Genomic DNA, 14,513 nt, shown 5'->3' with positions numbered 1-14,513 from the left:
ACATCCTAAAGCAGTGCTCTCAACCTTACTAATGCCGCGACCCTTTAATACAGTTCCTCATGCTGTGGTGCCCCCCACCATAAAATTATTTTTCGTTGCTACTTCATTACTGTAATTTGCTACTGTTATGAGTTCGTCATGTAAATATCTGATATGCAGGATGTATTTTTCATTGTTACAAATTGAACATAATTAAGCATAGTGATTAATCACAAAAACAATATGTAATTATATATGTGTTTCCCGATGGTCTTAGGCGACCCCTGTGAAAGGGTCGTTCGACCCCCAGGGTGAGAACCGCTGCTCTAAGGGGAGGGGTTTAAAATGTACTTTGCTTCACATTATCCAGCAGAAGTCAGTATCATTGCAAGTACTACCCTAGCTCCTGTTCCTCAGGAATGCCATTCACTTTAGGTACCCAGAGGTAACACTTTAAGGGGCACAGGGCAGGACTGTCAAATGGAAGAGGTGGTCTGGAGCTGGTAGGAAGGAACCATGAAGGATTCTGGACTGCCCAAGACGGCCTCATCCTGGGTAATCACTGCCCACAGTTGGCGGGACAGCTGACTCCCACCTGGAGCAGCATAGAAGCGCTCAGGCATGCGAAGGGAGGTCCTGATACCTGTCAGATGCCCTGTGAGATCAGAAACATCTCAGCCCACGTTCAGGAGGGAGAAACCTGGACAGGAAATAGGACCTTGGGCTTAGTCCAGGTAGCCATCGCCTAGCACAGAAGTCAAGAGGAGCAGTTAACCCTGACCCCCAAGGCCTCTCAGTTTGAGAAGGCAGTGGCATAAGGAGGCAGGCAGCTGTTTCAGCCCTGTCGCTAATTTCGCTAATCTTGGCCAACGCACATAAACACTCCCTGGGTGGAGAGCAAATGAGAAGGTGGAGGGAAAGTGCTTTGGCAAAGCTCCAAGCACCAGCCTAATGCAAGGTGGTGTGGTGTCACGGTTAAGGCAGTGAGTGGGCTTTGGAGAGACGTGGGTCTGAGTGCAAATCCTGCCTCTGCTACTTCCTCGTTGTGTGACTTTGGTCAAGTTACTTTATCTCCCTGTGCTTCAGTTTCCTTCTGTGTAAAAATGGAGAAGATAACTGTTACCCGACTTGACGTGGTGGTATTGTCCTAAACTAACTCTGGTTGTCAGACATATTCCGACATCTCCAGCCCTAGAAGTGAAGCTGAGGACCAGAGTAGGTGTCCGCACACCAGAGGGCCCAGTGAATGGCTGTGCCGAAGACGTGGGTGAACTTAGCTCTTCATACGGCCCTCTGCTCCTCTCTGGGAAAGCCCAGAATGTCCGTTCTCATTTGATGGGAATGAGACTGAGGGTTTGAATAAAGGAGAGGTCAAGTACAGGGCAGTGACCGTCTCTGTGGGGAGCTCAATGCTGTAATTGTGCCATGTAAACGGCTTGCACAGTGAACAAGGATGGGTTCAGTCTGGGGAGGAGAAGGACTGTTAGAAGGCTCCTTTGTGGCACCTACAAGCCCTGTGGGGTCAGATTATTCTCCTGTACTCTGTGCAGTCTGGTCCTGAGCCCTACAGAGAGATTGGAAGAAGGAAGAAACCCAAACCTCACTCTCAGCTCTCCATCTGACTATAACGGAGAACAAAAGGCGGGCAGATGAGAGCAGTGGAAGAGCATAACCAAAAACCTCGGGGCAGAGGGCTACCACAGGGGCTGGAAGGCTAGGTGGATTGCATGCCAGAGGCAGAAGATTGGGATCAGGATTTAAGGACTGGGAAGGAGAAAGAAAATAGGATCTAAGTGGCCTAGTGTCTAGGCCTGTTGGTTGTCCCCATAAATCTTGTGGGGAAGTCCCACATGGAGAAACGTGGGTAGTGAAACTTGGAAACAAATACACCTTGATACGGGGGGCAGTGAGATGCACCTTAGCCTAAGAAGCCTTCTTGGAGGAGGGCAGTTTCAAGTAGGAATTTGAAAAAGAAAAGCGGCTTGCTTAGCAAAAACACAAGGGGGAGTCTCTGAGGAGGAAAAGATAACCAGTGAGGTTGAGTAGCAAACAGGAAGCAAGTTGCCCAGGCCATGTAGAAACATGCAATCAGATGGGGCCAAAGAAATATACGTATGGCTGTTCGGGTTGTGAAAGGGAGAGAGGCCTGAGGCGAAGGCGGAGGGCAGGCAGCTTCTGCTTATCCTACAGATGCTGGGTGATAAGGGCCATTCTCAGATGAGTTTTGAGTAGAGAGGAAGAGGAGAATCCAGGAGGCAGGGAATGAATCAGCAGAATTCGGCAGTGGGCGCGGGGTAAACCTGAAATTGGGAAGGGATTCAAACTACACACCTGGGAGTGGGGCAGGAGCAGAGGCTGTTCGTAGGATTTCGATGCTACTGGCGGCAGTGGGGAAACTGGGAACGCTGGCTAGGTTAGGGGGTAGGGCACAGACCCCGAGTTCAGGGTGTGGCGTGTTGAGTATCTGGTGGACCTGAGGAAAAGGCCTACAGCCAGGAGCAGACGGTGGGGTGAGGAGAGGAGGAAAAACTTCAGTCCTGTCCTCTCCTATCACCCCCACCCCTATCTGGAGACCAGTCTAAGCCTTCAGAAATACCTCTCTTAACACTCCCTCTCTCCACGGCCCCAGCTGACAGATGTTAAAATTCAATTCAAGTTCCTTTTTTTTTTTTTTTTTTGCCTTCTCTCAAACCCAGCCTGTTACCAGAGTTTAGAAAATCCCACCTCAGACCCACCTGAACAGGGGTGGGCAAACTTTTTGACTCGAGGGCCACAATGGGTTCTTAAACTGGACCGGAGGGCCAGAACAAAAGCATGGATGGAGTGTTTGTGTGAACTAATATAAATTCAAAGTAAATCATTACATAAAAGGGTACGGTCTTTTTTTTTTTTAGTTTTATTCATTTCAAACGGGCTGGATCCGGCCCGCGGGCCGTATTTTGCCCGCGGCTGCACCTGAAGGTTCCTCTTTTCATCCCTGGATTCCTAGGAGCCAACAGTCTCAGCGCTCAGTTTGAGTACAGTTGCACATCCCTGCCCCACCTGTCAGGGCCTGGAAGCAACTCCAGTGAGATGTTGTGAGCTAGCTCTTGAACTTCCTCTTGGATTACATATTCGTTTGATTTTCAAGGGCTTTTACAAATTTGTAATAAAATCAACAAATATTTACTGAGTGTCAAGCACTGTTCTAGGTATATAGTGTGAGCAAAGTTGGGTAGGTTATTTCAATTGAAAAAATCTGTGTTTGGATTATAAGCTTAAAATGTTATGCAAACATAAAATGAACCTAGATATGGTGGGGGAAGAACTTGATAGACGAGCTACAGAAATAACTTCCAGTGTGTCTCTCTGGGAAAATAAGCCACAGCAGCTGAAGTGCCTTAAAGGTGTAATTATGGAGAAAAGTGAAAACCTCCCCGCATTCTGTAATCAGAAGGGTCAGCGTTGGGAGGAGGGGCTTGAAGGGGATCATTTGCTACTTTGTGCACAGCCTGAGAACAGAGGAAGTGAAATGAGTGCTGAGTTTGATGGCGAGGAAGAAAGAGATGGTCATGTAACCAAAGCAGCCTCTGGGCCCCCTCCCCCCGCCAGTAGCTTGAAATTGACCTGTCCCCTCTCCCAACACGATGTCCAGCTCCACACACCTGTGCCCTGGGTGAGCGTGGCGGCAGTCATCTCTTTTCGAAGAAACCCTGTAATCGGGCCTTAGTCTGACTAACTTGAACAAACATCCCTGTGGTGGTGTCTTACTTCCTGGCTGCCACGTCTCCCGGAGGTGAGCGGCTCAGCTGATAAACAGAAAGAAACTTTGTTACAAAGAGGCCACCTGGCCAGCAAGGGTGTGTTCTGCCTTGTTTACCCTGGCTTTCATAAAAGCTGAAAGTTTGCTTGGGACTTCCAGTTTTGGCATCTTTGTAGCCTGGAGTGGGAGGTGGGGGTGGGGGTGGGGGAGGTGGTGGTTCTAAGAGAGTGAATTGGGATGCTCATGACAACAGCCCTGCCCCAGGCTCAGGAGAGCCAAACCCAGCCCCCAAACTTCCCAGGGGACCTCCGAGGGGTAAGTAAGATGTGGGAACAGAGCCGTGGCCTGGGAGTTAGGAGATTGCCATGTGCTTCTGGGAGCCACAGGCCGTGTGACAGTAGAGAAGTCCTCCCCTGTGAAGTGAGGGTGCTAGACTCACGGACAGACCTAGTCAATGTGGCACACTAAGGCTGAACAACAGAATATCATGTAACTCCATGCTTGTTAGAATAAGTGCATCCAAAACATCACTTGGTGAAGACAGTGCTTACCCGTGTAGCTTTAACCTGTCTGTCCTCATCTCATTTAACAAGAGTTTGTGGACTATTTCCTACACACTAAACTTGTGTGGGATTTTGCAAGTGATAAAGAGGTGAAAACAACCTGGCATCTCATCCAGGAGTTCACAGAGGTGTGAGAGAGAACAGGCTCCTCCCACACAGGGAAGGCTGTGATGGGGCCAGGGTAGACGTATAAAGTCAGCTGAGGGGCACGATGGGAGAGATCTAAAAAGGCCTCCTGGGGGAGCCTAGGGTGTAATTGGATGGTGTCAGTGGCTTTCAGATTTTTATGTCTGGACCAACATAAGAAAAACATTTTACAACAAAACTTCATACCCACTTAACATGTGATAGGGTATCTCAAAAGTCTTAGGGGCAATTTTACACTTAAATCACATCAGAGGTATGAACTCTACAAACTAACCAAAAAAACACAACTTGAAAATGTAATAGTTTCCATTTTTTTACCTTTATGAATTTTTAATACCAAATTTTCAATTTAAGTTTGTATTGGGAAGTGTCTATCATCAATGGATTGAGACAAACATCAAAATAAAAACTTATTCAAAATTCATAAAACTCAAAAAGATAAAATAAATTTAAATAAAAACTTTCAAATGATGTTCTTTGAAAGTCTGTAGCATTTCTGTTTCTGAAGTTATTAAAGCTTAAAACTGCACTAAGACTTTTGAAACACTCTATACATATCTATATACTAGTATATAAAAGCCTAAGCAACCATTCGACCTTTTGACTGGTAGCTATGATGCACAATGACCACCAGGGGGCAGACGCTCAATGCACAGGCATGGAAACATGGAACAGACTGATGAATCTCAGAGGGAAGTGGGGAGAGCAGGAAGAGATTAACCAAAGATCTTTTTTTTTTTTTTAAAATATATTTTATTGATTTTTTTACAGAGAGGAAGGGAGAGAGATAGAGAGTTAGAAACATCGATGAGAGAGAAACATCGATCAGCTGCCTCCTGCACATCTCCTACTGGTGATGTGCCTGCAACCCAGGTACATGCCCTTGACCGGAATCGAACCTGGGACCCTTCAGTCCGCAGGCCGACGCTCTATCCACTGAGCCAAACCGGTTTCGGCTAACCAAAGATCTTATATGCATACTAAAGGCCCTCAGCCTGGCCTGCGGGATTGGGCCAAAACCGGCAGTCCAGCATCCCCCGAGGGGTCCCGGATTGCGAGAGGGTGCAGGCCAGGCCGAGGGATCCCACTGGTGCACGAATCCATGCACCGGGCCTCTAGTGTATAATAACTGCAATGAAATTTTAATAAAGCAATGCCTATATTACATGTGACATACTTTGGTACTTTTTTGTTCTATTCCATTCTAATCTTTTTTAAAGAATTTTTTTATGCTGATTTGCAACAGTTTAAGTTTATTTCACAATCCTATAGTGGGTTGTAGTCAGCAGTGTGATAGACACTGAGCTGGGTGAAGGCTCAGTTCCCTTAGACCAGTGAGAGAAGGTGAATTTGTGTTCTGGCATCATCTCAGTACTGAAACCAAGATGGTCCCACGTGTTGAGATCCCAAGAGTGGCTGGAGGAAAAAGGATTGGGAATGTATGCTCAGCAGCAGCAGAAGGGGAATGAGTGGGTGAGGGCTGTAGGCACACTTGCCAATGCACCTGGTCTGGTGGCCATACTGTGGGAACCCAAAGGTGAGGGAGCTACACAGACACTGGGGGAGGATCCTGTGAGGCTCTGCACTTGACAAAGTACAGTACTGCATGCAGGAGGGAGCTATTCCTTTCCAAAGCTGGTAAAACGGTGACCTGACCTTGCTAACCGCACTTCGGGAGTCATCTACGCAGTGAGCAGGAATCCTTAATCCCAGTCTTCTGCCTTCCATCAGATGACTAGTGTGTGTCTCTTCCAAGTGATTCTTTCCTGTTGCCTGCATGCTGAGCAAACAAACTAGAGGTTGAGTCCCTTACTGCCAGGGTTAATCACAGGTGTCTCCTTTCATTTCAGGATGTGGGTAGTACCTGGAGGAATTGCAGGCTCCAGGGAGAAAGCCGTAAACTGCCGGGTTGGATTGAGAGAAGAGATGCCTGGGAAGGGCTCAATTTAACCCTAGGTCTCTTTCTTCAGGGGGAATAAAAGTAATAAAGGCCAACCCCACTTCAAGGGACCACAACGCAATGCCAGGAAGAGGGAGCTGAAGTGACCTGCGTGATTCTGAGGGAGTCGGTCAGGAGGTCTTCCTGGAGGAGGTGAGTCTTGAGCACTTGGCAGCAGCTGGTAACTAATCTATTACCACACCTTTGTTTCTAATTGTGCCCCCTCTTTTCTTGCTGTTGTGGGTAGGGAGACAGAAAATATCAGGGAAGTTCGACCTGTAGCATAGTTTAACACTGTCATGGCAAACACTTCTGCATTCTGTGGGCCTCTGTGCTTAACAGGGGCAGTTCCAGGATTTATGAGGTGTCTAGCTCAAGCAGGACTCCTTATGCTGGCCCAGCAGACATAGCTCAACCCCAGCTGAGTGCAGGAAGCTGCCTCTACACCGAATCCCCATTTCCTCCTTGACGCCTTCTTCAAGCCCACAGACAACTCTACCTTTTCAACTTGGCACTTACTGCCTGGACTATTGTTTTCATTTTATTAATTTTCGAATAGGTAATATAGTCAGGTTCAAAGTACAAACAGGTATTCAGTGAAAGATCTTTTCTCTGCTCCTGTCCCCTCCCTAGACAGGTGTTAACTGCACCCAACGGTACCAGTTCTTATTCTCCAACTAGATTCCAAAATCTCATGGGGAAAGCAGTTGTCTCATACGTCTGTGCCCCAGCTGGAGTGAACTGGCCCATTGGTCACTCAAGGATTTTCTAGCACCACATTCTCCCTCCTCCATCAGCGCTGATACTATCTTGGATCAGATCCCCAACCCCTTTTAATTGGCCATCCAGCTGCCAATCAGGTCCGTCTCCTAGATACCCTCCACCAGCTATCATATTGTTCTTCCTATAGTACTGGGCTCCCCACTAATCCTGTATTGCTCCTCATGTCTCAGGTCAACAGCAAACTCCTTGGCATGATGACTTGGTGGCCCCTGCCTCTCCAGGCCCATCCTCTACTACTTGGATCAGATTTCATACTCCCACTATCCCAATTTAATTGCTGTTCTCTGATTGGCTGTCTCCTGCCTCTAGGCCTCTGTGTGCTCACCTTATCTGGCCAACTCCTACGGGTGGGTTAGTGCTCAGCCCAAGCTCCTCCCCCTCGGAACCGCTTCACAAATGTCACCTTTTCCCACTTGCTGAGTTTCCTGTATCCTCTCTTCCTCAGGACCCAAGGGTCCTCTCTTTTTTTAAAAAAAAATGTATTTTATTGATTTTTTACAGAGAGGAAGGGAGAGGGATAGAGAGTTAGAAACATCGTTGAGAGAGAAGCATCGACCAGCTGCCTCCTGCACACCCCCTACTGGGGATGTGCTCGCAACTAAGGTACATGCCCTTGACCGGAATCGAACCTGGGACCCCTCAGTCCCCAGGCCGACGCTCTATCCAGTAAGCCAAACCGGCTAGGGCCCAAGGGTCCTCTCTTATGCCATCTTCTCACTGGATGATCTTTGTTTAAAATCTGACTCCCCCAGTTAACTGTACGTTCCTTGAAGGTTGGGCTTGCTCATCTCTGTATCTCCCACATCTGGCATATAGCAGATACTCCATCAATACTGGCAGAATGAACCAATCTCCTCTCCCATTTCGTAGACATCTAACACAAAATAGACAGAGACTTCATTTTACTTGATTTTTGATGCTGCTGCTGAGTCTGATGTTATAAAAGAAAACCACCCGTCTCCCCCAGCCCAGGGTGACCCATGCTCCCCCTGAGATCATATTCCCCGGATCCAAGTGACTCCAGATGCCAGGCTTCTCCACAGGCAGGAACTTGAGTGTTTAAGTAACAGCATTAAGTAGCATGGCATGCCATGGGGCAATGAGTGTGGCGTTGGCCGAGGACCAGGTGCTTGAGGAAAATTGCTGGAAAGCTGAGCAAGGATTTATTAATTATAATAGTGGAAATAATTGATAACCATTTATTGAGGGCTTATTATTTGCCAGGTACTCTGCCGAGGATTTTACATACATTATCTCTGATTTAATCCTCACATCCCTGTGAGTTGGGTATTAGTTACCCCCCACTTTATAGGTGAGGAGATTGAGGCTTGGAGAGATTAAGTAATTTGTCCAAGGGTCACACAGCCACTAATGATAAAAACTAATACTTTTTCAGAATTTACTGTGTGCAGCGACTACTAAGCTTTTTCCATGATTATTTATTAAACTTATTAATCCTTCTAACAACCCTAGGAGGTAGGTGCTATTATTACTAGAAGGGGCAGAACTGGGCTTTGCACACAGGTCTGTGCCATGGACATCTGGTGCTTTACAAGGGACCCTGGTGTTTTCAGAGCTTTCCACAGAAGGTGTTGCAAACATTCATCCTCTGAGCCGTGGGATCATGTCTGTGCCCCGGGGTGTAAGCTGATGAACACCGAAGTTCAGTCCTGCCTGGAATCTTAGATATTTTTTATTAAACATGAGTAGATACAGAGGAATATTTATAAAATATGTTTAGGCAGTGATGGCGAACCTTTTGAGCTCGAACCTTTTGAGCTCGGCGTGTCAACATTTTGAAAAACCCTAACTTAACTCCGGTGCCGTGTCACATATAGAATTTTTTTGATATTTGCAACCATAGTAAAACAAAGACTTATATTTTTGATATTTATTTTATATATTTAAATGCCATTTAACAAAGAAAAATCAACCAAAAAAATGAGTTCGCGTGTCAGGTTCGCCATCACTGGTATAAGGAATAACAGTACCAGTAATGGCCACCATCCACTTTAAGAAAAAACACTTTACTTTGAAGTCCCCATGTGCCTCTCTTCTCATATCTTTCCTCCTTCTTCAGAAACTTGTTTCATCGTTCCTTTAGTTTTCTTTATAGCTTTACCACATATTCATTTTGTATTCACGAACAATATTATGTACTCATTTTTGTTTTCATAAACAATACATTGTTTAGTTTTACATGCTTTACAATTTTCTATAAATGGAATCATATTATACTTATTCTTCTGAAACTTGTTTTCAATCAATATTATATCTGTGATGTTGCATGTAGAAATAGTTCATTCTTTGTCACTGCTGTAGAGTACTCCGTAATATGGATATATTTCATACTCTATTCACATTCTACTGCTGATGGACAATTGGGTGGTTGCTATTTTTTGCCATTTTATTTAGTGCTACTAGAAACATTCTGGTACATGCCTCCTGGCTCGTGTGCACTGGAGTTTGAATGGAATATAAAACTAGGAGGAACTGCGGCATCATAGGGTGTGTACGTTTTAAATTTTACTTTATAATGCCAGATTGTCTCCCAAAGTGGTTATTTCTGTTAAATCTCTGCATTTAGAGTTTTAGTGTTCTGATTATTCTAGATCCACTAATGTCAGATTCTTAGGGCAGGGAAAAAAATGCTGATTCTGGTTCTCCTCATTTTATGGGTGGAGGAAATTTAGCAGCAAGTTAAGTGATTGGATAAGGTGATGTCACTATTCAGCAACAGAGCTTGGTTTGGAGCCCCAACCCCCTGACTCCCTCTCCACCCCTGCCTTGTCTTATTTCTTTCCCTTCTCAGGCTGAGGCCCCAAGGTGTGGCCACCCGGACATATCAAGCTATTTCCAGGATCGGCCCAGCACTGGAGCTGACTCAGCCGGGGTCCCCTTTGGTTCCAGAGGATGAGGCTCCTCCGCAGACGTCACATGCCCTTGCGCCTGGCCATCGTGGGCAGCGCCTTTGTGCTCTTCCTCTTCATCCTGCAGAGGGATGTCAGCAGCAGGGAACAGGCCACAGAGAAGCCATGGCTGAAGTCCCTGGTCAGCCAGAAGGATCATGTCCTGGACATCATGATGGGGGCCATGAACAACCTGAAGGACTCGATGCCCAAGCTCCAGATCAGGGCTCCAGAGCCCCAGGAGACACTGGTCTCCACGAACAAGTTCTGCCCCCCTGGGTTCTATACCCCAGCTGAGCTGAAGCCCTTCTGGGAACGGCCACCACAGGACCCCAACGGCCCTGGGGCAGATGGGAAAGCTTTTCAGAAGGACAAGTGGACTCCCCTGGAGACCCAGGAAAAGGAAGAGGGCTATAAGAAGCACTGCTTCAATGCCTTTGCCAGTGACCGGATCTCCCTGCAGAGGGCCCTGGGGCCAGACACTCGACCCCCTGAGTAAGTAACCCAGAGTCATTGGGTGAGGCCAGGGCTCTGCCAAAGGTGTGGCTGGTATGGCCGTGGCCTTGGGCCAAGTGCCCGGTAAAGAGCTGATGGGGATTTTAGAATATGGACAGGGATTTCCTCTACACCCTCACCCCTTTTCCTGACCAGTTGCCCTTATCCCAGGGGTTGGGGTTCAAGAGTATTCTGGTCAGGCCAGAGGCCTAGGGAGTCCTATGAGAGTAAAACACAATTATGAAGGTGACAGTGTACAGAAAAAAGAACTCAAGGTCTGGGACCAGGACCTGGCCTAGGGGTGACTGAGAGGGACTGATTCCAGGCCACTGATTTGGTGGCCTTGCCCTCTGCCACCCTGGGTTCTATACCTGAGCTGAGCTAAAGCCCTCCTGGGAACAGCCTGCCCCGGAAACGATGGGACACTGCTGCTGAGCTGCAGGAGAGGGACGTTTCCTGACAGCAGCCCTAGTGTCAGGACTATCCCCACCTCCTGATTTCCTTCTTCCAGTGAAGGCGCACGGGACCATGAATCCATTCCAACCTTTATTTGAAGCCGTTTATAATTTTAATCCTGGGCAATGAACCGGCACTTAGATCTTTGAGCCTTAAGCCACCTCACTCTTATGTGATCGTGGCTGTAATTTACACTGTCCTCAAGTCAAAGATTTTGTGTCTTTCTCATTTAGACTTGTCTTTCCCGACTCAAGAGTTATTCCGTGTTTGGCCTTTTGTCACGTGGCAGCCCCCATCCCCACATTCATGATTCTCTAGGGCTGTGAACCTGGGGTTCCTCAGAATTGACCAAGTACTATAGTCCTAGAAGTTGGAGCCACTTGGAATTGTCATGAGCTTCTCAGCAGGGAAGGGTATTGGGCCGTAAGGGAAGCCAGAAGAGGAAGTTTGAAATCATTCTGACCAGCAGAGGGGATAAGAAAGGGTGTTAGCCCCGGCAGGTGTCTCTCAGTGGTTAGACTGTTGGCCCATGGACTGAAGGGTTGAGTGTTCAATTCCTGGTCAAGGGCATGTACCTAGGTTGCGGGTTCTATCCCCAGCCCTGGTTGGGGCAGGAGCGGGAGGCAACCAATTGATTGTCTCTCTCACATGGATGTCTCTCTCCCCCCCCCCCCACCCCCTCCCCTGCCACTCCCTCCACACTCTCTAAAAAAAATCAATGGAAAAGTATCCTTGGGTGAGGATTAACAACAACAACAAAAAAGGAAAACAAAAGGATGTTGAGCCACATGATTCCTTGAGATGCAGGGTTCACACATCCCCACTCCCACCTGAGATGGAATGTCAAGAGGGTAGCAGCATGACCAAGTGCCACAGAGTGGAGTGGATGAGGATAGAGAAAAGGTCACAGGAAATTGACTGTGATAGTAGTGTCAGATGACAGGGAATTAATGAGGAAATGGATTAGTGAAGAACTGTGAAGTGTAACAAGAAGAGTATGAAAATTGTAGTTGCTTTTCTCAGATGTCACATTTGCCCTTTACTACTTCCCCTTTGGGGCCTCTGGATTGGATTACACTTTATGCAGCACACATGTGACTGCGGAAGAGCGTCAGCCCTGGGAACTCCGAGAGCAGATGAGAGAAGTGAGGAGGGGAGCAGGGAGGAGCCCTCGGCACCACAGCTGTGGCACTGAGCCAGCTCCGGGGAAAAGGGGTTTTGGAGTAAGTTGGCTGGGACCTGTGCAGAGGCTCAGAGTAGGAGGCAAATACAGCCTAAGCTGGGAACGGGGAGCAGCTATTCCCAGCTGTAACAGAGAATGCAGGCTGGTGGTTCCAAAGAGCAGTGGGTGGTTATGGTAATCTGTGCACAGAGCCCTCCTTACCCCCGGATCTCTGAGGGACCTGGAGAGCTATATGTCCACTTTCATCCTTCCAGATGTGTCGACCAGAAGTTTCGGCGCTGCCCGCCACTGCCCACTACCAGCGTCATCATTGTGTTTCACAACGAGGCCTGGTCCACGCTGTTGCGAACAGTGTACAGTGTCCTGCACACCAGCCCTGCCATCCTGCTGAAGGAGATCATACTGGTGGATGATGCCAGCACTGAGGGTGAGGCTAGCGGTGGCCCTGAGGAGCGGGTATCCTGAGGAGGAGGGCAGGTTCTCTCAAGGGAGCAGGCACCCTCACTGCCGGCTGCCCGGCTTCACAGCTCATCCTAAGGACCAAGAGCAGGGAGAAGGCACGTGAGGAACAGGAGGTAGGGGACAGCAGGCAGGGAGACCACATTCCTTGAGCCTGGACTTCATTCCCACTTCACCCAAAGAGCTCCAAAGCTTAGAAGTTTTTGCTTTTCAGACTCCCTTAGAGCTGCCAAGTCCGACCCAAGTCAGAAATGCTGGGAGCGGGCAAGGCAGAGGGTGGGGATGGGCCTTCCCTCTACCTCAAAGATTCCACCTCAAAAGCCCTCTGCTGTAGTTGGTAATAGGCAAGTGACGTTGCTCACCAAACTTCCACCCACCCCTTTTAAAGTAACTCCAAACACATCTGCAGAGTACTCTGTGTCTGACACTGAACTAGGCAAAGGGGATACCGTGACAAATAGCAAATGAGATGGATCTTGCCCTGAGAAAGCTAACAAACCTCATGGGTCAGGTGGCCCCTTAAACCACCAACCACAGCAGTGTGGCCTGTAACACACCCTTAATAGAAGTGAAAGGATGTGGACCTTAGAGGCCAACATCCAGGAATTCAAATCCCAGTTGTGCCTCTTCCTAACTGTGACCTTGGGCAAGATACTTAACCTCTCTGAACCTCAGTTGCCTCTGCTAAAAATGAAGACACTTGGCTCCCTCACAGGGTGAACGAGGGATCAGAGATCGGTGCTAAATGAGATAATTCATGTGACAGAGTAGTTAGATGGAGTAAGGTGCTCCATTGATTTCAGTTTAGTCTTTGTGTGGGAACAATGCACTCTGGGAGTATGTAGTCAGGAGACGTTATTTCTGTGTGGCATGGCTGGGGCCGTCCACAGTGGAGGCCAGATTGGAGCCTTAAAGCATGAGTGTCCAGGGAAAGAAGAGGCATTGAAGGGCATTCCCAGAAGAGAAAATGGCATACACATAGTCCTGGAGGCATAGGTGTATTTGTGAAACATTGAGAGATTTGATGTGGCTGAAACTTAGGTTTGTTTTAGGAAATGACACTAAAACGATGTTGAATTGAAATTTGTGCCAAGATGAAAGTATTTAGAAAAATAATTAGGAGTCATTGAAGGTGTTTAAGGTGGACAGTGGCCTTGTCTCAGAAGGATGGCAGTTTGGGGGAGGGTAATTGTCAGCAAGAGAGGCAGAGGACCCCAAGTCAGGAGAGGAAATTCTTACAACCACCTGAGAGCTGATGATAGGGCCAGACCTTGGAAAAGGGCTGAGGAACGGATACATCGTTAGGCTGGGCGTCTCCAGGAGCTGAGCCCTCCTCCTGGGTGGCATATGGTGTCTAAGGCTCTCAGGTTGGCCTCCTGTGCCCATGCTCCTATATCGAGTGCAGAAACGGACACCACACTTCCCAGAGTATCCTGGGGCCACTCCATAGAGCTGTGGCTCCTCCTGACCGCTCCAGCCTCCCACCTGCCTTCTAGATTAGAGGTGATGCTAAAACGTGGAATAAGGCGGGGGAAGGCAGTGGGAGGAGAAGCTGAAGTGAGTACTGGTAAGTCCATTTCTTTGGAGGACAGACACCTAGCAGCACTTACAAAGCAAAGGCAGCCCTAGCCTGTTTGGCTCAGTGGATAGAGCATCAGCCTGTGGACTGAAGGGTCCCAGGTTCAATTCCAGTCAAGGGCTCATGCCTGAGTGGCAGGCTTGATCACCAGTAAGGGGTGTGCAGGAGGCAGCCAATCAGTGATTCTCTCTCATCACTGATGTTTCTATCTCTCCCTTTCCCTTCCTCTCTGAAATCAATAAAAAAATATTTTTTAAAAAAAGCAAAGGCAAACAAGTA

At 47.9% G+C, this 14,513-nt stretch overlaps 1 protein-coding gene across 10 annotated transcripts in view; it reads left to right on the top strand.

Annotated features, from left to right (window-relative positions):
* Window positions 1–14,513, top strand: part of GALNT6 (polypeptide N-acetylgalactosaminyltransferase 6) — a 32,851-nt gene that overhangs the window by 1,486 nt on the left and 16,852 nt on the right. For 6 of the 10 annotated variants that reach the window (XR_001349581.2, XM_014461744.2, XM_023759680.1 and 3 more), the window contains 3 exons: window positions 6,402–6,523; window positions 9,966–10,557; window positions 12,451–12,623. Coding sequence is in view for 9 of the 10 variants with exons in the window: in XM_014461744.2 (XP_014317230.1) it covers window positions 10,067–10,557; window positions 12,451–12,623 (664 nt within the window). In the remaining variant the exon portion in view is untranslated. Of the gene's footprint in view, window positions 1–1,065; window positions 1,116–3,613; window positions 3,755–6,401; window positions 6,524–9,965; window positions 10,558–12,450; window positions 12,624–14,513 lie in introns of those variants that run through there. The other 4 variants (XM_023759678.1, XM_014461740.2, XM_014461741.2 and 1 more) reach the window with 3 other exon arrangements.

The sequence above is a fragment of the Myotis lucifugus genome, unplaced genomic scaffold (assembly GCF_000147115.1).
Source record: "Myotis lucifugus unplaced genomic scaffold, Myoluc2.0 scaffold_160, whole genome shotgun sequence".
Taxonomy (NCBI): domain Eukaryota; kingdom Metazoa; phylum Chordata; class Mammalia; order Chiroptera; family Vespertilionidae; genus Myotis; species Myotis lucifugus.
This window is presented reverse-complemented; position numbering and strand designations above follow the sequence as displayed.